This window comes from Mastigoproctus giganteus, chromosome 11 (genome assembly GCF_048544385.1).
Source record: "Mastigoproctus giganteus isolate SK-2022 chromosome 11, ASM4854438v1, whole genome shotgun sequence".
Classification (NCBI taxonomy): domain Eukaryota; kingdom Metazoa; phylum Arthropoda; class Arachnida; order Uropygi; family Thelyphonidae; genus Mastigoproctus; species Mastigoproctus giganteus.
The window spans coordinates 77,909,275-77,934,280 of NC_143585.1; the positions used below are offsets into that span (position 1 = coordinate 77,909,275).

The 25,006-nt window shown below is 36.7% G+C and overlaps 1 protein-coding gene across 1 annotated transcript in view; it reads left to right on the forward strand.

Annotated features, from left to right (window-relative positions):
- LOC150078159 (mannan-binding lectin serine protease 1-like) overlaps window positions 1–25,006 on the forward strand; it is a 101,841-nt gene that overhangs the window by 45,351 nt on the left and 31,484 nt on the right. The window contains exons 6-8 of the mRNA XM_090384481.1: window positions 9,763–9,912; window positions 18,315–18,453; window positions 21,707–21,909. Of these exons, the coding sequence (XP_090240607.1) occupies window positions 9,763–9,912; window positions 18,315–18,453; window positions 21,707–21,909 (492 nt within the window). The remainder of the gene's footprint in view (window positions 1–9,762; window positions 9,913–18,314; window positions 18,454–21,706; window positions 21,910–25,006) is intronic.

Sequence of the window (25,006 nt, forward strand, 5' to 3'; positions counted from 1 at the left end):
GGAAAGAAACTCACCATGGGGAACAACATTTTTAAATTAACTATATGATTGTTATCTTTATTTAGCATATTAGGGCAAGTACACTGAGTGGACAGAAATCATGGGATGCCTACCTAGTAACGGGTAGGCCCACCTTTCGCCCGGAGAAGGGCAGTCACACGCCAAGGCATCGAGTCCACTAGTTCACGAAAGCATTCCACAGGTATTTCCATCCTGTGGAAATACCTGTGGAATTATGGACAGTGGTGCTTGCTCTACTGTCCATGTTCCACAGGGTTCGTGTCCGGTGAATGGGGAGGCCATTCCATGGTGGTAAAATCTGCAGAATACTCTTCGAACCACGTTCTAGTCACCATGGCTCTGTGGAGAGGTGCATTGCCCTGTAGTTGCATGATGACCACGAAGGGATGCAGATGGTCTGCAAGGATGGACACGTAACCTGGACTGTTCAGAGATTCATCTAGACCAGGCATGTCAAAATGAGGGTCCCCTGAGGGCCATATGGGTCACATTTGTTTTGTCATGAGGGCTGCACACGACAACTAATTGAAGTCATTTAATAAAAATTATTGCAGAATATTTTTATTACTTAAACTTAGAAACATACAACGTGCATACAAATGGTTTAGCGGCTAGCCACATTCATGAATGCAAAGTAATGAAGTAGTTTTACAAAATAAAAAAAAAAAAGAAATTTTAAACGGCAACATAGACTTGTATGCAACAGCAACAAATACATTGTACAAAAATTACAACAGTTAAAAATGAACATTTATTTACGACTATTTTTAGTGTTTTGTCCTGAGGCTTGACACCTCGTTTTAATGACAATTTTTGCTATGTCTGGCTGAAATGTCTGTGCAGTTCCAACTTTCATCAGAGATGAGAGGTGTTGATTAGTCAGTCTTGTTCTCTGAGAAGTTTTTGTTGATTTCATGAAGGAAAATAACTGTTCACACACACATAGGTAGACCCGAACATTGCCATAATCCTTGTGGTAAACTTTCTGAAGTTTTTAAACTTTTCAGGAAGGTATGAAAAGAAACAAGGTATCCCCACTTCAAGATACTTTGCTCTGAGTGTAGAATCCGACTGCATTTCTAATAGTTCCATCTACAGTCTTTCTTCTGCCCTGGCAACATCAAAGGTGAATGGTGCTGAGAATAATGCAAAGTGGTGTTCAAAAGATGAGAAATCATGAAATCTTTCCTGAAATTCTTTTGACAACAATTCCAGGTGACTGTCAAGACTCAGTATTGGCAGTGTTTTTCAGCTCTTTGCACTTAGGAAAATGAACTAAATTTTCATTTGACAACTGTGACTTCCATAAGCTTAGTTTTGTAATGAAGCACTTGATGTCATCATACAACTGAGTGATGAGTTTGTTTTTACCTTGTAATTTCAAATTAAGATCAGTTAAATGTGCAGTAATGTCCACAGCAAAAGCCAGATCCTGGAGCCAACTTTCATCTTTTATTTCATCCATGTTTTGACCTTTCATCTCCAAAAACATAATTATTTCTGGTCTCAACAAATAAAATCTTTTCAGCACTTTGTGACATGACAACCAACGGACTTCTGTGTAGAATGGAACATCGGTAAACTGATTATCCATATCTTCCAACAACTGGCTGAATTGATGGTGGTTGAGAGAGCACAGCCTCTGATATAGTTCACTGTCTTTGTGACCAAACTAAGCACATGATCCAATTTTAAAATCTTTGAACACAAATTTTGCTGATGAATAATGCAGTGAAAATGTGCAAATGATGAATCTGGATGCGAGTTTTCTATTTTTGTTCGTAACATAGCAGCAACGCCATTATGTCTGCCAACCATATTTGCAGCACCGTCGGTAGATAAGCATGCAAGTTTACTCAAATCCAAACCATAGTCATGCAGAACCTGCTCGACTTTCTCAAAGATGTCCTGGCTTGTTGTAGTGTCATGCATGGGGATCAGTTCAATCAGTTCTTCATAAATATTAAATTCACTGTCACAAGCCCTGATGAAAACCGCAAGCTGTGCTATTCCAGTGATGTCAACGGTCTCATCAATAGCAATAGAAAAGTGTTCAAATCTTGATGATGTAGTCTTCAACTGTTGTTTCAAATCACTTGACATTCCATCAATCCATTCAGCAACAGTGTTCCTGGTTAATGAAATATCTTTGAATAAGTGTGCTTTCTCTGGACACAATTTTTACAAGGCATTGCTTTACGAAATCTCCTTCATTGTAAGATTTCCCACTCATGGCGATCATTCAGCTGAGTTCATAGCTTGCAGTAATGGAAGCGACATTCCCTTTCTCAATTTTCGTAAAACAAGTCTGTTGCTGTCTCACTTCCTTGAGTCTTGAGACACGCACTGGGGCCTTCATATTTATCGTAAGATCGATGGTTCGTAATGTCTTTTCAAGTTGTACCCTTTTGGCATGGCAATGCTTTTGTTGCAAATTAAACAATGTATCTTTCCATTCACCGTTGTGCAAAAATACAGTAATTCCCATTTTTCTTGAAACACTCGCCCTTCTTCGTTCAGTTTCCTTTCTCTCTTAGCTAGAGAAGCACTAGCCATTTTTAAAGATGATGCGCAATCTGAAAAATAATAAAATTAAATTAAAAATAAAATCACCGGTTAAAAAACTGAAACGAAATTTAGGCCAGCTTATGTATTGTTGCAAGCGAGATGGGCGTCTCCGTAGCCAGGTGGGAAGGAGCAGCAGTGCGTACCACACGCTTCTTGATTAGACCGGATTTCAAGCCTGTCACCATCAAATATGGAGGATGCAGAAAGGTCAGAGAATGACCACCGCATATCCCGGAGCAATATGGCCTTAGTTGCTAATGCTCCTAAAAACCAAATAACAACAACAACAACGAGCGAGATAAATGGGTTTTTACCTCATGCTTGTTGGTTCCACTCTCTCACTCAGGCCGAGCGATTTACCTTAAAGAGAGAGGAACCTTTTCCACTTGTGGGCCGTGGAATTCGGATCAGGACCAGGTACCTACACCAATAAATTGACAAGAATGCTAGAATTCTTGTCGTAAGGCAGCTGCGCGCGATATTCAAAATTCTAAATTACCTAAATTACTTCAATTAACAGATTTTGCGAATCGCTACAGTGTCCTTTGTGCGGGCCACATGTGTGACATGCCTGATCTAGACGTACCAGAAGTCCCAACATGTGCCAGTTGAACACGCCCCAGATCATTACCAACCGTCCACCTGCCCGAACCAAATTAATCAATCAATCAATCAACCAACCAACCTGCCTGAACAGTTCCTCTTTGACATGACAGGTGCATAGCTTTGTGCAGTTTTCACCATATATGCATCCTCTCATCCGCTTGAAATAACTGGAAATGGGACTCATCAGACAAGGAAACCTGTTTCTAATCATCCAAGGTCCAGAGCCGATGTTCTTTCACCCAGTTGAGGCATAGAGTCCCGAGTTATTTTGTTAGCAATGGGACTCTGGTGGGTCGGCGGCTCCTATAACCTGTTGTGGCTAATGATTGCCTGATGGTCTTGGTGGAGACATTTCTGGCACCTCAATGATGAGATGTTATTTCCGATACACTCTTGATACTGTTGAAAGAGGATAGTGCAATTTCTGTGACCCACGCGTCGGGCACCCACTATCATCCCTCTTTCAAAGCCGGTTAACTCATGATGTTTATCCATACTGACATCGAATTACCGTCTATGTGAATTCAGTGATGCAGTGTACCTATATAGTGGATGAACCCACCACATGGTGGTGGGTTCATCCATTGGCGAGGGGGGGGTGACAGCATTGCATTGCCCAGGAACCAAATATTCCATGAATTCTGTCCTTTCTGTGTATTAGGGGAAAGAATATTCTGAACTTGAATATCATCTACAATACAGTTATTATCACAGGGTTGAAGTATGAGAGTACAAGAACCCTGTACTTTTAGCCCTGTGGTACTATCTGTATCCCTTAGTGGGGAGTTATTATGGATTGCTAAGATGGTTAATGATGAGTGAATTCTGGGTATTTAAAGATATGGACAGAGGTTTCAGATTCAAGAGAGGAGATTATGATGGTCTAAGATGCTATATGACTTATATCACTGGAAAACTGTGCAGAGAGCGAAGACAGGGGAATTATTAAAATAACTCAAAAGCTGCCCCACAGATGCCACCTATACATATTTATATATAGGATGAGCAAAAACGTCCTTGTTCACCTGTATTTGCATTGTACTGGATGTAGGAATGGTCCATACACATACCTTAGGTGGTTTATTTGATTATTGACATGTATTTTCAACTCTCCAGTACTCCACCAACCTTCATCCAGTCATACCAACTTTCTTTCAACCAGTTATGCTATAAGCAGTGAGCTGCGTGGATGTGCAACTATTGTAAGAGTTGAGGTAAAGTGTTTTTGGTTGAACATGTATGAGTATTGAACTGGTATGAATTGGTATGTCTTTGCAAGCAACATAAAATGAATAGATGCTTGTCTAAATGCCTGTGGGGACACTTCCAACACTTATTGTAACTGTAGGTACTGTACGTCCACTACATCCAATATATGGTCTATATCACTGGAAAACAGTGCAGAGAGTGAAGACAGGAGAATTATTAAATAACTTGAAATCTGCCTCATAGATGCCACATATACATATTCATATATAGGGCAAGCAAGAAGCTCCTGTTCACCTGTATTTCCATTGTATGATGAAGTTTGAAGTTTTTAATGTCCAAGTTTGCAGATGATATGAAGATTGACAGGGTGGTTAATGACAGGAATGACGGTATGCTACTGCAACAGGATCTAAAAAAGTTAGGCAGATGCGCTGAGAAATGGCAATTAAAGTTTAATATTGACAAATGCAAAGTACTGCATATGGGTGGCAGTAACCCCAGAGTAATGTACCAGTTATGTGGTACTACACTCAGAGTAGTCGAAACGAAAAAGACCTGGGGGTAATTGCGCAGTGAGATATGAAGTTCTGTGGGCAATGCAGACAGGCTGCCAGGACAGCTCACGGGGTTTGTCAATGATACACCGCAGTTTTGCTAGCAGAGATAAGAGGTGATTATCCCATTGTATAAGGCAATGGTCAGGCCACTTCTCGAGTACTGAATATAGGTCTGAAGGCCTCATTTTAGGAAGGATGTAGAGCTGCTGGAACAAGTATAGAGAAGGGCAATGAGATTGGTGAGGAGAACAAAGGCTCTCTTACCCAGAAAGGCTTAAGTTCTGCAAATTACAGTGTCTGGAGACTAAGTACCTGTGACGTGATCTGATTGATGTGTTTAAGGCTTTGAATGGATTGAGCAAGCTCAGTGCTGATGGGATTCTTCCTCTTGCTCAGACTACACATGTGTACACATGAGGGTGCACAAATTCAAATTGAGGAAAGAGAGTTAGAGAACATATGTGTGGAGAACATGTTGCCTTTAGCCAGTGGGTGTTTGATTGCTGGAATAAACTTCCATCTGTTGTTGTGGAAGTTGATAGCTTAAACAAATTCAAGAAAGAACTAGACAAACTATTGGAGGTAATCAGTAGGTGAAATGGGAAGTGTTTTTTTTTTTGGCTGATGCTGTACAAGCTTGCTTTCTCACATCATTTGTCACTGCTAATGCTAATAACTACTTCTAACAGGTGCATAGGTACCTGTTAGAACCTAGGCAGTGTTGAATTTGTATATGGAAATTGCAGAGGTTGTTAAGCAGCTCAAAAGTTTAGTAGAAAAACTTTTTGAACATCAAGGCAAGGCCCATGAGGTTAATGGCATATACTCACTTATTTTGAGGGAAATGGCTAAGGAATGTAGACCATTAAGATTAATTCTGAAAGATTCAAGATTCAGTATTGGATTTAGGGATTATTTACATAGATTGGATGAGCACCAGTGTCTAACTAATTCATAAATATCGTTTTAAGAATGAAATGGATAACTGTAGAGTGGTTATCTAGCTTCAGTAGTAAGGAATATCATGGAGGCAGTGATTAAGAATGCACTACAAGTTCATCTGGATACAAATGGCATTCTTAAAAGAAATTCAGCATGATTTGTAAAAGAAAAATCTTGTTTAACTAATCTGAAGTTATCACAGCAGTGTTACTTGTGAGTTGGATGCAGGAAATAATTTTTACATTGTTTATTTTGGCTTAACAAGGCATGTCTCTTGGGTCTTCTATACATGAGATTGCTGTATCAGCTTAAACATACTGGAATCATGGATATGATCCTTAGATGGATTATGAAATAGCTACATGGTTGCAAATAGTTGTAATGAACAGAGTTAGTGGGGGACCCACAGGAATTAATACTGTGTCTAATACTCTTTCTGATTTTCTTAAATGATATTGCCAAAGGGATACAGAGCATGATGTCAAAATATGCAGATGACGTGAAGATTAGGAGAGTGGATAATAATCAGTGCCAAGCAGCTCTCCTTCAGGATGACTTGTGTAGGCATCAGTGATGGTCAGATAAGTGGAAACTGCAACTCCAAAATTTATATAATTGTTTGCATATGTTCCTCCATCCAGAATGCTCTTTGAACTTGAATAACTTAGGCTAAACAAGCTTATGACCAATTCCTTTTGCAGCAAGTTTTATTTAGCAGTAAAATTAAGGAACATAAATTTTCAGACTAATTTTCAAATCTCAAGAATTGATTTAGCTTCCAGTGAAATTAACTTGCTGTTTACTTTGAAGAGAAGACAATTTTTTAGCTTTTGTCATCACAGTCAAAAAATCTCAGGGTCAGACTTTCAACAAAGTTGTCATTTCTGCTTGTGGATAACTTTTCGTAGCAGTTTCCAGGTCCAAATAATTTTTGTGCAATAATTGTAATTTTTTTTAAAGGCCGATATAGTCATATGTGTAAAAAATTATTGAATTGCATTTTTACCCGAGTCTGTCCCACTGACACCTGAGCCAGCAGCGAAGGGAGTCGTGGGAAAAATTTTTGTAATTACTTCAATATTAATCTTTACTTCTTCTCTGAAACAGTTTTGGTGAAATATTCACCATGGGTGTTCTAGTAACATGTATACTGGGAGAGGTTGAATTAAAAATGATAGCAGAAGAAAAGAATTTTTAAATTATGATAGAAGTAGACATCAAGTTTTCTATATGGTGCAGACAGGTGGTGTTGGAGCCTTGTCAGTGATTTATGAAGCAGTTGCTACATAAAAAAAGAAGAGCTTCAAGAAAAGGTAAAAAGCTGGGTAACATGTCTAGTGAGATTAACAAGGGTGCCCACTCCAGGTGAGATTTTGACTTCGAATATGTGAGCTACAGAACTTGGTAACCAAATAACTTGTTTGGGAGCTGACTAAAGTTTATATACTCTGAGTGGGAACAATAAAAAAAAAAATTTAAAGTATGAATGATGCTTGAATCAGGAGGCATGAATTCAAACTACAGAGGAAGAGGTGTAGAGTGAATTGTAGGAAGTTTTGTTTTAGCCAACTAGTTTTTGATCATTGAAATAAATTGCCTTCATGGGTAAAAAAAAAAAAAGAAAAAAGGTAAACTGCAGCCATTATCAACCCACTGCAGGATGTAAGCCTCCTCAACAATTCATGCTGAGGGAAATGGACCATAATCTGCCATGCTGGTCCATTGCAGGTTGGCAGATCAACCATATTTAGCAGTCAGGGGCTTGAACCCCAGTTTACTCAAAGAGCTTGTGCTATTGCACTCCCGCTCCTGACCATTCAGCTAAAAAATTAAAAAAAAATTTTTTTAAAGCAAGACTTCCTTATATTATAGGTCAATATTAATAGAGGTAGTTCCCTACTTTACGAGTTAATTCATTTCTCGCATGTGCTCGTAAAGTCAAAACTCGTAAAACGGGGATTTATTTCCCATAGACATAATGTTAAAAACGGGGGTTACGTTCTTAACAATGAAATTTGACCATAGTAATGTTAAATAAGGTCAACAAAACCTTAGTTTATGCTTAAACAATGATTTATTTATCCAAAGAAACAAAACCATAACCTTTAAAATCAAGCAAATTATAATAATAAATAAATTATATATGTCATACAAATGTTAAAGAATGTTTATTCTTTTATTCTTCATCATTATTGACTAAATGTACACTCGTTGATGGTTCATCACTCATTGTTGGCTCGGCACTCGCTGTTGGTTTGTTGGAAGCACAAGGAGTCGTCTTCTTTGAAAATGCTTCAAGAGTTGTTTGTTTCCAAGACAGCCTTATCTTTTATTTATAAATTTCATGATAGCACGCCATTTTTAAATCTGTAGCAACCTTTCCAGTGCGTCCAAAATTTGAATCATGTCACTCGAAAATCCCATGACTTTTTGCTTGTTGAAAATCTTCGTCAAGCCCCTTGAGAGTGAAAGAATGAACAGGAATTTCAGCTGTTAAATCTTCTTCCTCAGCTTCTTCACATTTTGCCATTTCAATGAGGTTTTCATTTGTGAGTTCTCCATTGTATATTCCACAAGCAGATTAGTGATGTCAGTTGTATGACATCACTAATCACATTTATGATCCCTTCTGTTTCATTTTGTATGATCTCTGCTGGTTCATGAAACCCTTCAAAGTTATCAATAAACTAATGACAGAGTGTATTCCAAACACACTTCATGTTCTTCTCTGTAATTTTGTCTCATGCTCGTTTTGTTATTTTGATTGCATCTAAAATATGGAATTCTTTCCAAAATTCTGTAAGAGTTGGCTCTCCCTCCTTATCTCTGCCTTAACAAACAAACGCCACATGCATAGTAGTACCGTATTGTATGGCTATGCAGGTTGTTTGAAATTCTGTATTTATGAATGTTTAGCATTTATTTATTGCAATTAATGTTCGTATTTTCAATTTTGTTGATACTTGAAAAAAAAAAAAAAAAAAAAGAACTCATAAACCCGGGAACTCGTAAAGCAAAAACTGCCCATACTAACATAAATGATTTAATACTATTCTAATTAATTAATTGATTAAATAAATTATAATTATAGCTGATTGATTTTTATTGAATAATTATTTTATAATTAAAATAAATTAATTTAATGATCAAATAATAATGTAATAAAATTAATGAAAATTAGAAGCATATTTCTTATATTTGGCCACAGCTGCCAAAAATCCTAGTTACACCTCTAGGGTCTATAATAGTTATCTTTTTCTTAATTTGAATTTATGTTCCCTCATTTGCATCATCCCAGAAAGAGAAAATATGTCCCTAACTTTATTTTTCTAATCTTCTCTTGGGCAATTAAAGATTTTAAGGATATAAACATTTCAGTCAGATAGATAATTGCACAAATGCCTGGTTTCCAAACTTTGCATTTAATGAACTAGATATATTCAGGTAAAAAATACATATCCTTTTTCATCGACAGCTAGTCTTGGTTCCCTTCTTTGCATTCTTTTGTGTTAGTGTACAGTCCTCTTGAAATGAGATTTCCTGACTGGTATATGGTATTGAAGTTATTAAATTAATGTTCTAATGTTGAGCATAGATTTGATTGATTTCAATTCATCAGAACTTATGTTTTCTTATTAAAATCATTTTCAGTTTAAATTTCGGGTAACACACTGTGTATGTTCAATTCCAATTTGATGTTATGTTTTGACACTGTTAGCATTATTTGACAGTATGAACTACTTTATATTGTTTTTATTAAGTAATCAGTTTTAATTATTATTTAGATTCAACAATTATTATTTATTTTTAATTATTATTTAGATTCAACAATTATTATTTATTTTTAATTATTATTTAGATTCAACACTCATAGAATCACTTTGTGAAATTCAAAATGAAAGTCTTCAACTTTCACCTAATGAAAATGAGCTGAAAATCATCTTCACATCCAGTATTAATCAACCATTCATTTTTAAAGTAGATTATGAAATGAAGATCATTACCAATGGTGAGTGACTCATCTTTCCTACTAAAAATTTATTAAATTATTGTTTAGAAGCCAGTTTTTATTATTACTAATTTACACTTGTGCATATACATCTAGTGAGAGTCACACCTCATCATGATCTGCAAGACAAACTGACATCGAATTTATTTTTTTCAGCAACAAAAATATCATTGAAATATTATGTCTGAATTATAATTTTTTAAAAAATTACCACAAGTACAGAAATAAATAACAAAAAAACAGGTCTGATTAAAAATTATTGGAAACAGATACCGGTGCCAAGGGTTTCAATGCCTGTTGTGAGTCATCATGCAACAAGTAAATGTTGAATGATGACTCAAATCAGTTGCATGGGCCATTTTAGGATAATTATGAGTAAGAACAGGTATGTGTATACTTTCTTGTACACTAATGCTAAATAAATAAGTAAATAAATTTGATGAATTTAAAGTACTGATCAAGTTATCATATGCAGACATTGTTGGGATATCAGCAACATGGTGTCACTCGGATATAAGGGATCCAGAATTTTAATATGGGGAGTACAGTGTTTAGAGAAATGACATAGTGTGTAGTCTGTATTGTCAAGCAGCACTAGGGGTCTTCCCTAAAACTGCATAGTATATTCTGTGTTGCAGTACAAATTCTGTAAACACAAGAGATAGTGTATGTTTTGGTGTTTGTTTGCATATTGTAGAGTTGGATTGTGTGTTGTTCCTCTGGCATTTAGTAATAGGGCATTAGCATTAGTAGAGGCATATGATGCAAGAAAGCAAGCTTGTGCAGCATCAGTCAAAAAAAAAAAAAAAAAAAAAAAATCCTCCCATTTTACCCCTCCATTCGTTCCAAATGCCTGTCCAGCTCAGCCTTAAATTTATTTAGGCTATTAGCTTCCACAACAAAAGATGGAAGCAAGCTTGTTCCACCAATCAACTACCTGCTGGCTAAAGGCAAATTTACGCACTTCTATTCTGCATCTATCTTTCCTCAATTTGAAACTGTGCCCCCTCAGGTTCTTAGTCTGATTAAGAGGAAGAATCCCATCAGCATTCAGCTTCCTCAACCAATTCAAGGCCTTATACACCTCAATCAGATCACCTCGCAGGTGCCTACTCTCCAGGCACTGCAAATTGCAGAACTTAAGCCTTTGTTGGTAAGAGCACCCCTTTGTTCCCCTCGCCAATCTTGTTGCCCTTCTTTGTACTCATTCTAGCAATTCTATATTCTAAAATGAGGCCTCCAGACCTGTATACAGTACTCTAGGTGTGGCCTGACCATTGCCTTGTATAACGGGATAATCACCTCCCTGTCCCTGCTAGCAAAATTCCTATATATCATTGATAAGACTCCATGACCTGTCCTGGCAGCCCACTGCATTGCTCAGCGAACTTCATATTTGACTGCACAATTACACCCCCCCCTTTCCACCTCCCTGAGTGTAGTACCACAGAGTTGGTACGTTTCTCTGTGGTTATTTCTACTCATATGCAGTACTTTGCATTTGTCAACGTTAAACTTTAGTTGCCACTTCTCAGCCCATTTTCCCATCTTATCTAGATCCAGTTGGAGTAGCATATTGTCTTTACTGTCGTTAACAACCCTGTTAACCTTTGTATCATCTGCAAACTTGAACATTAAACCTAATATACCTTCATCAATATCATTGATAAATATACAAAACAACAATGGGCCCAACACCGAACCCCAGGGAACTCCACTAATAATATTTGTCCACAAAGAATAGTGTCCATTTATTACCAAACTCTGTCATCTCCCACTCAACCATCCCTTTATCTTTTGTAGCAACTTACCATTAATGCCATATCTCTCCAATTTGTACAGCAGTCTTCCATGTAATTGGTATATGATATCAAAATTATTTTTGGCATTCCGTTCCTTTGTGACCCCATCATTGTATACAATCAAATTGGTCATACAAATCCTCCCTTTAACAAACCCATGCTGTATCTTAACTATTACTGCAGTCTTGTCTAGATGATTCTGCAATGCTTCTTTAACCAGTGATTCCATTATTTTCCCTGGAACACAAGTTAAACTAACAGGTCTGTAGTTATTTGTGTCACCTTTTGAACCCCCCCCCCTTTTTGAATTGGTGATACATTTGCACACCTCCAGTCCATGGGGACCTACCCTGAGTCCAAGGAAGCTCTCATAATTATGGCTAAGGGTTTGCTGCCTCCTTTAATATAACTGGATAGATCCCGTCCACCCCAGGTGCCATCCTTATGTTTAACTTCAACAATTTCTCCTTCACTTTGCTCTCAGTTATTACAAAATCACTTAGCTCCCTCTTAGCATTTGATAACCTTCTGGCACTCCCCTCATTGAATGACTCCGCATGTGTGAATGTAGATGCAAAATACTTATTCAGTTTATCAGCTATCTGAGCATGATCATCAGTAGTCAACTCATCTATGTTAAGTGGGCCAATCTGATTCATCCCTTTTCTCTAGAAGGAAAGGGATGAATCAGATTAATCAGATTGGACCACTTAATATAGATGGATTGACTATTGATGATAAAACAGCAAAGAGTTCTTTACATAAGTAAAGAACTCTTTGCTGTTTTTCTTTGCATCCTTTACCAAAGATTTCTCGTAATCTGCCTTCGCCTGCCTAACCTCCTTTGTGACTTGTTTACAGACTAGTTTATACCTACCATAGGCTTCTGTGTCACCTGATACTTTATATGCATCCCATACGTTCTCCTTCTCTGCCACGAGCCTCATTAATTCATCTGAAGTCAATTTAGGCCTAAACCTTGAACAGTATTTCTTAGTTGGAATGAAAAGCTTAATAGCCTCCAAAATTAAGTCCCTGAAGGCTTCCCATTTAGAATTCAACATTGGTAATGTCATCAGTTGATCCCACTGTACAGAATTTAAAACTGTCTGAGACCTCTGTAGTCACCTTTACGAAAGCAAAAGCCCTTACCTTTGGCCTTGATGATAGTTACATCTTTAAGTAATTCCCACATCAGTACATTTTGGTCACTGCCACCAGTGGTTCCTTTATCTGCAGATTATAAATGCACAAAGAATCATTACTGATAATCAGATCAAGAGTATTACTCCCTCCAGTTGCCTCCTGAACATGCTGCTGTTGAAAACAATCATCCAATAAATCCACAAAAGCCTTGCTAGTGTGTGAGTGACCAACCCACAAATTCCAATCAATCTCTGGGAAATTAAAATTCTTCATTAGACACTCTGATGTACTGGCCCACTCTATTTCTCTGCACAATTGCTCATTATAGTCATCAGATTCATTAGGCCTATAATACACACCTACTCTCATTTTTCCTTTCCCAGTGCTTATTTCACACCAAACAGACTCAACACTGTGTTGTCCACCACCATGAATTGGATGCACTTCCTTAGATTTTGTGTTTCTTAACTAACAGCATAACCCCTCCTCCCTTCCTATCCTGTCTATCCTTTCTGTAGATATTGTACTCCCCAAATTCCAATTCTGCACTGCTTATATCTGTGTGACACCACATCTCTGATATCCCAACAATATCTGCCTTTGATGTCTTGACTAGCACTTCAAGCTCATCAAATTTATTAACTATACTCCTAGCATTGGTGTACATGCAAGTATACATGCACCTGTTTTTACTGTTAGTTACACTAACACATCATGAAATTCTTAGGCAACAATGCTGGAAAGAGCAAGAGCAGACTGGTATTCAAAAGGAAGAGTAGTAAATGCTATGACCATAAGATGAAATATAAGCATTAGAGAAAAATAGGTAGATTCAAGATGAAAAGGCAACAATAGTAACTTTAGAGAAGTATGCAATGGAATTGATACCAAGAATTGGGGGAGATATGCAGACTAAAAGGTTAACAGTGGCCACAGGTAGAGGCAAAAGTGATTCTTGCACTGCTTCTATTGGAATGAACAGCAGCATGGAAAGTAAGACAATGCAGATTTCCAGGACTGTTGGGAGTCACAGTGGAATAAGTAAATAAGTGGCCACAGGCAGAGGCAAAAGTGATTCTTGCACTGCTTCTATTGGAAAATGAGCAGCAGCATGGAAAGTAAGACAATGCAGATTTCCAGGACTGTTGGGAGTCACAGTGGAATAAGTAAATACATAATAAATACATAAAAAAAAAAAAAAGTAAAGTGCAGCCATTATCAACCCACTGCAGGATGGAAGCCTCCTCAACAATTCATGCTGAGGGAAATGGACCATAATTTGCCACGCTGGTCCAGTGCGGGTTGGCAGATCGACCGTATTCAGCAGTCAGGGGCTTGAACCCCGGTCTACTCAAAGAGCGTGTGCTACTGCACTCCCGCTCCTGACCACTCGGCTATGGAGGCCGTCATAATACATAATAAATACATAGTAAATACATAATAAACATTTACTTTATATGTGTAGCAAGATCCTTTTTAAAATCACATACATGATTAACTAAATCCTTCATGAAATTACATATTATTATAATTTACTGTCCTTTTGAAGAGTCTTGTTGAATACTCATATTAAGTTTTCAGGTACTGATGCAAATATAGTTTGGTTAGTTACAACTTGTATCTTTCTTGGTATCAATTCCATTGCATACTTCTCTAAAGTTACTACTGTTGCCTTTTCATCTTGAATCTACCTATTTTTCTCTAATGCTTATATTTCATCTTATGGTCATAGCATTTACTACTCTTCCTTTTGAATACCAGTCTGCTCTTGCTCTTTCCGGCATTGTTGCCTAAGAATTTCATGATGTTCATGACTTGTTATTACCCAATATTTATACTGGATTTCACTATTTGACCATCTTTGGATTTATTCACCATTGTCACTACTGGATTTATTTATTATTACTGGAATCATTTTTGTACCTGTTCACTTCCAATTAGGTGAATAGTTCTATCTTGAATCTTCAATATAAATTTTATATACTGTAGCAAGGCTTCCCTTATACAGTCTTCATAGCATTTGTTGCAAAATAACCCTACCATTTAGACTGCAGACAATTATTCTTGACTTACAATACAATTATCGTATTGGTCATTTATATCCTCTCCATCTATGGATCTCATTATATGTTATAATCTAAAAACATTTTTTCTGTCATATTCCTCAGTCACCATTGGATATATAAACTGTTCGCTTTGATATATGTGAACAATTCTAACGTGGATTTTAAAAAAATATATTTCTTGTACTTTAATAAGGCTTTACTTATACAGTTTCTTCAAAGTTTTTGATGCATAATAATCCTACCAGTTGGTTTTCAGTCAATTAATTTTGGCCTACATTCATTCTATATGTCCTTATTTTTAAATGTCTGGAACCCTTGACAGCGATTTTATTACTTCTTGATCTACTGGGCTTATCACTGCTGTATTCAATCACTTATATGAAATACGTATTTTCATTTCATTTTTGGACTGTTCTATTGTTATTTTCCAGATATCTTCAACCTTTCTGTCTACAGAATTTAGTTGTCTGAATATATCTTCCAGCTATCTATTTGCAATATATGGTTTTCACTGTATTCCACTTCCACTTCTTAACTTCTTGCAAGTGTTTCACTTGTGTATCTCTACACACATATTTTATTAAAAGCGACTATAGAGCTCACTGATTCTATCTTCTTTTTACAGCTCTTTTAAGTCTGTTTTTTCACTCTAAATTATTATGAGTTCCAAGCGCTCTCTCTGATGTGTGTTCCAAGCACTCTCTCTCTGATGTGTGTGTTCCAAGCACGCTGTCTCTAGCAAGGTCATTAGTAATTGCAAAAGCCTCAGCATCTCGACCAGCTGGGTCGGTGTGACTAGAAAATGGAAGCCAGCTGTAGTTGTGAACATTAAAATCACAAGGAAAATTACCTCACTGTTAGGAAAGTTGGACTGGAGAAAGTCAAGTTGCAAAGAGAGGAAGTCAAAGAGCTCCAAGTGATTAGTGGAGTTGGGAGAACGGTAGAGACAACAGATGAATTTGACACAATGAGGTAGAGAGATTTTAAGCCAGAGAAGATCAAAGAGAGATTCCAAATTGCCAAGTCTCTGACAGGGAATATCAGAATGGACATGCGCACAAGTACCACCTTTGAGGCAAAAGGAATCGTACAGTGAATAATTTGGGCATCTGAGATGAGCAGTAGTTGAATCAACCGATAACTGAGATTCTGTCAGAAAAAGTACATGGGGTTTGGCAGACTGCAAGTAGAAATGGACATCGTTGAGATTAGATTTGGGACCACATATATTTGTGAAATGAATTAGGAAGTGCTTGGGAGGTTTAGATCTTTTTGCAGATAAGCTTGCTCTATTAGTTTGACAATTCATGGTGTATTCAATAGTAAGAAAAAGTGGGTGGGACATGCTGTATGAAGTAATGAAATTTTTGGATATGGCATACATGTGGTAAGAATATACCCAGATCCTTGACATAACGTGGCCTCGACAATGCTCCCCACATACACACTACTCGGACTCCCTCCAGTCACTATCTGGCAGAGTAGAGGTAGCAAGATTATACACTAGCTGATCCGGAAGCCTCCTAGAGAGTTACCAATAGGTTCGGTCCGGTGTACTAACTAGCGGCTGGCCTGCGAACACCGTTTTAGAGCTGTACCCTCAAAACGTAAGGAATATTGGATCTCGCCACGACGTTCATCATAACCTCAAAAGTCATCAATCATACTGCATGATTGAAGAGATAGGGAAGGGTTGACCGGAACTTAGCTCTAGAGACTAAACATGGGTTCCACCACTTCAAGCCTCCAATAAGCAAAGTGGTGGTATTGCACCGGTAGATGAGAGTCATCTACCACCTAGTACTGCCTGGTAACATAGAGGGTCTGCATTCCTCCATGTGGTGTGGGCACCACACCTTGACCCCTGCTTACGTTGGTTCACACCTGGGTGGTCACCACCATGTACTTGTGCATGGAGGTTATACCCAGGATTACTAACAGTCTCACCATCGTGAAGGTGCAAGCAGAGGATTTGGCTGTCACAGATTGTCTGGACTTCGCCGAAATTGGGTCCACTTGACTTGAATGCCACCCGAATATCAGTTCCATCAGCATTTTAGACTCCCAGGTAGCAAGTACAGCTTGTCTGGCATATCTGAGAGAATGTCTGACAACTTCAAGGACCATTATGATCTATAATTGTTTATGATCTAAAAGGGTATTTTAAATTATTTTATATATATACACACACACACACAAGAATTAAAATAAAAATATATATCTAATTTTATTAGATACATGTACAAATGTTGTTTGAAAAAATCTGTTAGGTAACAGATGTTTTTATGAAAAGGCATTTGATATAACATAAATGAAGGCACATTAGTACAGTAGTTATGCTAGTTTCCTCATTGGCATTTATAACATTCTTTTTCCCACTGTGCTATGAGTGCATGTGGACATGTGTTATTGAAAGAGTGGCTTCTAGAACCTCACTTCAACTCCACATTGTGTTGCTGTAAAGTACAGTCCTTGTGTCAATGAGGCAGGCATGCAGTTTAGGTGGTTTGTATGTTTGGTTGTTGTGTTGTTCTGGTCGCTTGACTATCCAGAAACAGTAATCATCTGAAGAGCTTTTGAGTATTCGTCCATATATTCTCTGGTGCCACAAGTGCAGTCATACATCTGTTGTAAAATTCAGGGACATTCCCATTCCATCAGGTTTTAAATCACTTCAACATTATCACCAAATGAGTTCCGTGCCAGATGTTTCTTGAAACATGATGTGAGAAGGAGTGCTGGATGAGTAAACAGCTCCCATCCATAATTCTGTAACCACTGTCACATGCAGTTGACAGTGTGGGATTGTTGTTTGAACTTATTCTAGAAACAGACTTCTTTCTTGGATGTGATCATATACAGCTCACAGTCGTTGATGAATTTCAGGACTTCACTATTAGTTCCTTAGGTATACATGAATTGAATAACTGTATGCTGTTTGTTTGTTATTTGGTTTTTAGGAGCATTAGCAACTAAGGCCATATTGCTCTGGGGATATGTGGTGGTCATTCCCTAACCTTTCCACATCCTCCATATTTAGTAGTCACGGGTTCGAACACCGGTCTAATCAAGAAGCATGTGCTATGCACTGCTGCTCCTGCCCACCTGCCTACGGAGGTGCCTAACTGCATGCATATCTTCATCTGTTCACATTAAAAGTAGAACAATTGTTTTGGTTTAATTAGTAATAATGTCAACAAAGGTGTATTCAGTATCCTGTTACAAGAAGAAAAGAAATGTTAAATGTGTGCCTTCATTCACGTGCTATTTTACTTGGAGAATGCACAGTTTCTTTCCAAAAACATCTTTTACCTTATTTATTTTTCAAATAGTATTCATATGATAATACATTATTAAGATCAAACATTAACATAATTTATATCCATAGAATCTTTTGTTCCTTCTGCTGGTGATCAGACTTACTCATCTGTTGCTGATTTTATTGAGTTTCCTCAAGATGCTGTTATATCTCTTGGAGAAATGCATCTTCTTCAGTGTATACCCAATAATCAAAGTAATATTCAGTGGTAAGTAGTTAAGAGTTTATTGTTTAAATAAATAATTTTGTAAGATGGACATAAGATCACATTTTCGAATGGTGCAAAGTTTGGAGTTGTAACATTAATAAGAAAAGTGCTAAATTGTTATTCATTGACCAGGCAAAGAGTATGGAAGGTGATGTCATACACTTTTCATTTTTTAAGTGACACATAGAAAATAAAAACATAACTAAATTTTAATGCCAGTACTGTTTGCATTTATTGCTTTATGCTTTATTTTGAAACAGGTTTAAAAATTTTTTTTCTTACATAAACATGAAGATCCTGACATGAAGATCTTTCTGGCTAGCATTGCCATGCATTTGTATACTTATAAATTTCTATTGGGATATGAGGGTGAAATAAACATTACTAGGGCACTTACAAAGTATAAGCCAAAAGTTTCTAGAGGGGCCATGCGGAGCACTAGTCATACGTAGTATAGCATTGTGCCATTAGATACCACTGAACTAATTCATTGTGAGTTAGTGTGGTGAGTTTCATGCCAGTAGGACTTTGCATTTTTGTGCCTTTTCCTGGCAAGGTAACCTTGCTGTTTTTTCACCACAAAAAAAAAATCAAAATCAAATCAAATCAAGCATTTTTGTGCAGTTGGTGTTAAAGTGTGTTTCATTTGAGTGCATCTTGTGATTTTTGTAGCTGAGTAAGGTGGTGGACATTAAGGAACAGTGAATTTGCATCAAATTTTGTCATAAACTTGGGAAAACAGCTTCAGGGACTTATTAAATGCTTAAACAAGCATTTGGTTATGATGTTCTGGATAGAACAACACACACAGACACAGACCAGACTTTTCAATGGTATTTATGTTTCTAGGCAGCCAAACTCTGGTTGAGGATTTTGAGTGTTCAAGTTGCTGTCAAGTTGAACTGATGAAAATGTTGAAAAAGTGCATCAAGTCATCTATGAGGATAGACAGTATGTGATTAACGATATTTATGACATTCTTGGCTTACCATATGGTACGTGCTGATGCATTTTAACTGAAAATTTCAACATGGGGTGAATTGCTGCAAAATTTGTGCCCTGTTTGCTAAGGGATAAACTGGATCAGAACTGGCTTTCTGTGTTCAGTGACCTGCGAGCAAAGGCTGGAAAGGACAGAAACTTCCTTTCCAAGGTCAAGGGGATGAAAGCTGGGTTTATGGTTATGACCAGAAACAAAGCAGCAGTTCTCCCAGTGGAAAAGTCCATTGTCTTCACATCCAAAAAAGGCAAGATGGGTCAGATCAAACATCAAGAGCATGCTGATTGTTTTCTTCAATGACGAGGGAATTGTTCATCAGGAGTCCCTTTTTCTGGGCCACACTGTAAATAAACAACAGTTCTGCATTGGGTCTTAAGGTGTTTGAGGCAGGACAGGAGAGATAAATGGCACACTCAGGATTGGCTTCTTTACAGCAATGTACCAGTCCACATGGCTTTGTTGTTTCAGCAGTTTTTAGCTAAGAATAAAATGAATGGTCCTATTCATTCCTTCCCTATTCTTCCGACCTGGCCTCCTATGACTTTTTTCTGTTCCCTAAAATGAAAATCCAATTAAAAGGACAAAGATTTGAAAACATTGTGAAGATTCAAGTTGAATCACAGAGAGAGTGTTGAACAGTCATAGAACAGGAGTTCCCGAGGTGCTTCAAACAGTGAAAGAAGTACTGGGATCAATGTATAAACTCTGGTAGGGACTATGCCAACATATAACTACATAAGTATAAATTAATTTTATTGCCTCAGTCCAGAAACTTTTGCCACGCACCTTGTATATATATGTAAAGAAGACCTCATAAATCTGGAATTCTCAATAATCTAAAACTATTTTAAATTTTTTAGAATTTAAAAATTTTTTGAGTGTTGTTTCAGTTATGTATATTATGTATGACTATGGGAAATCAGCTTATTCATTAACGAGCTAACTTTTTATCATCTCTAATAGATTTTTCCTAATTATGAGTGATGACTATTGTCATCGAAACTGTGCATTGTAAAAACTTGAAAAGAAAGCTTTTTTTTTTTTTTTAAACTTTAGGCTCAGATGCTGGTGATCACTTCTAGCAACATGTGCACAAGTTTACTGGCTTATCATTTGTTTACAGGCTTATCATTTCTGCTACATCTTAAATCCTGTTTTGACTAATATCCTGCATTTAGGACCAAAAAATTAAAAGCTTTTAAATTTCTTTGAGATGATTATTCTTTTATGTGAGGTATCACTTTGTCTGTTGGTGTGCAATGTTTGAAAATAATAAGCACACAATCAGGAAATGGAAGCAGTGTATAGCAAATTTTTATCTACAGCTCAAGGGAATTTTTTTTAAATTTCCAAATTTTTACCAGTGGCACTGCATTTAGGAATTAAAATGATTGGAATTTAAATTTCTTTACATGATTCGCTTTTATTCCAATATGTGGGGTATCCCTATGAGCCACTGGCCAAAATTTGCCATATGTTCAGCAAGAAATAGACATTAAGTCTGATATGCCTTCATCAGTATTTATTAATAGTAGTAGTAATGGCAAATGATGCAAAAAGCAAGCTTATATAGCATCAGCCAAAAAAAAAAAAAAAAACCACACCTGTACAGTTCACCCATCTATACCCTCCAAGAATTTGTCTAGTTCTTCCTTGAATTTATTCAACCCATCCCCTTCCACAACAGCCTGTTCCAACAATGAACCATATGCTGGCTGAAGGCAAATCCCGTAACACATCTATGCTGTGACCATCCTTCCTCAACTTGAATTTATGCCCTCTCATGTTTGTAGTCTCAGTAAGTGAAAGAATGCCATTAACATGGAATGCTTACTCAATTCATTCAAGGCTTTAAACACCTCAATCAGACATCCCTGCAGGTGCCTAGTCTCAAGATGCTGCAATTTGCAGAACTGAAGCCTTTCTAGGTAAGAGAACCCTTTTATTCCCTTGACTAGTCTGGTTGTTGCCCTTCTCTGCACCCATTACAGCAGATTTACATCCTTCCTTCCTTCAGCTTTTATTCCCGAATTATAAAATTAAATGAGACAATTAAACAAGCAAAACTCATGAGCTAAAGTAAAGATTAATGTTTTCAGTGATCCTGTGTTTACAGTCTTGTGCCACTGAGTAGGTTTTTGTTCCTTACACATTTTTACAAATTTTGTTCCTTAAAAGTCTCTGTTGTCATTGATAATTTTAATAGTGATATTTTAGTAGATTTTAATTTTAATACAGGTATTTTTCTTGTAGGTTTAAAGATGGACATATATTAAAAAGTGATAGTCCTATTCCTGGCTTGAAACTTGTTGGAAAAGATATACTTTGGATAAGAAATATGAGCAATAATTTGACTGGAATTTATACATGCAGTTTGGAAAAAAAAGGAAAAACATCCTCTGTTAGTGCCAATATTGTGATAGGAAAAGATAAGAAAAATGATAGCTGTCATATTGGTAAGATTTAAATTATAGCTAGCAGTATTGAAAAAAAAAAAAATTTAAAAAATCAAAGCTCACATCCACACAATTATTTATTATTCTAAACCTTGACCTATGGCTCAAAGTACTATTTCACATTCAGGAATAAAAGAATGCTCTTATTCCTGAATGTGATTGAATTATTCTGAATTATTTAGTTGCCTTTGCCACCAGGCAGTTAGCAGTATTAGTTGATAACTTTCTTTTGTATACTTTTCATTTACAAATTTTTAATACTAATTGTTCATTTCATCAAATTTCTCTAACCAAGCCTAATGTTATGAAACAATTGGGTTAATGAAATGGACTGAAACAGGGGTCTCCAAGCTTTTTTGGCTTGGGGCCAAAACAGATAAAATGCTGAAACTTGTGAGGTGCATGAGTTCTTGCAGGCAGCAGATCATTGGCCACAAGAACAGCTCTTCTTTAATACTAATTATACAACTTGATTTTTTTACACAATAATTAAATACAAAAATCCAGCACTATTATTACATGACGCTAATAACATTCTTATTGTATGACTAATAATATTGTTAAATATTGAGGAAGATACATAAAACATCATAAGAAAACATTATAGAAAAATTTAATATTACTAAAACAGATATTTACAAAAGTTAGTGTGAAACTATATTTTATGACACACTAGTTTTAAGCTTTGGGAGGGGAACACTTTGGGCTGGCTATGCGACTGCTGGTCACAGAGTATGAAGAAATGGGTCATGTAACCTGCAGGTTGGACACAGCTGGACTTAAGTATTAAATGGAAATAAGATTAAATTAGGTCACAATGGAGAAATGCATATAGGTCTCAATGGAGAAATGCATTTGCAACAAAGTTTCCAATTTCCCAACAGAGCAGTGTTTCCTGATCAGCCTGTTTCCAGTGGTCAGAATTTGGAAGCTTTGAGAATTAATGAAATTGGTGTTACCCTTTCTTAAATAAAGCACCTTGTATTTTATTTATTTAATAAAAAAATTATTTAATATTTATTTAATATTAAAATTATTTTAATAAAAAATAAAATTTTTTATTTTATTTTTTTATTTAATAAAAAAAAATAAAATTACATGATTTAGTCAAATACTTATAGTTTGATTGAGAGGTGGACATCACAGAGTAGACAGGCCATGCTGACTACAAAAAGAACTAGCTATGAATGTTTCTGAGATATTCTGCATATTTCTGTGAGAGTGTAAACAGACAGCTAGGAAGGCACATGGCATCCATTAAGATCTGTAAGTCTCTGTGTATTTTTTAGGAGACTGCTCCTAAAAAAGACACAGCTTCTAGAGAAAACTTGAAGAAGGGTAGCCAGACTGATGGCAGGTGCTAATTGATGTCCATATGAAGAACAGATGAGACAGTGCAGCCTGCAAAGCTTGGCAACTAGACATATTTAGGGAGGCCCTAATTGAGGTGTATTTACATTCAGTCAGTGTGTTTTCACCCACTGGAATAAACTTCCTGGTTGGTTGATATTAACAATCTAGTGAAATTTAAGGGAGCTGGACCAGTACCTTCTGGTGGTACTGGTACAGAGCATAATAGAGCGGACATGGACAAGTTTTTTTTTTTTTATTGCTGATGTAGTAAGCCTGTCTTTCTTGTATGGATTTTGTGCATATAAGACAGTAGACCGAGGCTGGTTTCATCATGCCTGGGGACAGGCTGCAGGTGCCCAGGTGTTGGCTGCTCCCTGGTGGCAAAGTGGCCTAGAGTTTCTACACCATCACAGAGAACAAAGGTGGAGATGGGCTATTGCCTCGGAGCCACCATAATACATATGCGCGTGCGCGCGCACACACACACACACACACACACACACTGGATGAAATGAATGTGAATGGAAATGTATATAAATCTATGTAAGTTTTGTATATATATGAATGTACGTAAACTGTGTGTTTTATTAAATAGAAAAAAAATGGAAATGTCTTTTGACTTTTACTGATATTGTTCTATTTCTCTTAGTTTTTGCATTTAAATCCACACTGCCACTACATTTACAGATTAGGCTGGCCCATGCTTTTACTTGTATTAATTCTTCTACTTTCTTGCTCAGATTTCATGGCACTTTCCTTTTTAAATTCTCGTCTTTCCACACATTTTCCTTATCTTTGAGACTGACTGACTTTCTCTGTTGTATACCTATAATGCATATGAGGTAACAATATTGTCCTTCATGGCCACAAGCCAGGAGAAGCAGGCAGGTTATTACACTCCCTCAGCCAGACAAAAATATTTCTGTTTACAGAATAACAAGACAGCATTTTTCATCAACTCTCTGAACAAACTATTAGAATTAATTGACGAAATTAGTAGGAGTTTTAACCTTCTATCACTTTCACCCTCAATTTAACAAAGCTGCCCCTTTTTGTTTTAATTATAAAAAAATATAATTTTTATCTTTTTTTACTGAATTGAAAAGGTGATCTATTAATTATGATCTGCTAACTCAATTAAAAATATCAAACAAAAATAAACAAAAGAAACCAACAGTAATAATAAAAAAAGTTTTTATCATATTTTTTCGAAATTTTCAAGGTCATTCACCCCCTGAATTGAAACACAAATGCGTGCATAGTGTCTGGCAGATGCAAGGTGAACATCTGTATTTTTGTCATCTGTTCATGTTTGGTTGGTGAAAACAAAGCTCCATGGCAAGATCTGACACCTGTTGCTGGCGTCTCATAGATGCCACATGGAGTGGGAGTTTCTTGAAAAAATGATAGATGCTTTTGCTCACCTGGCATCTGTTAAATGTTAAACAAAAATTTAATGTCTCATTATTTATAGTACAGTATATTGGAATGAAAGCAGAAAATACTGTATAACCAGTTAGAGAATATTGGTGGGCAAAGGTACATGGGAGGATTTGGTTTAATTTACAAATTTTAAAAAATAACAGAAATATTTAAGAGTGGCATCTGCCAGATGCCATACTAGCAGTGGAAGGTTAATATAATTTATACATTGTCTGTCTGTTTGTTTATTTGCAGTTTCCTTAAATCTAATTGGGATCAGTGCAACAAAACTTGGAATGGCCTTCTCTTTCATCTATTGAAA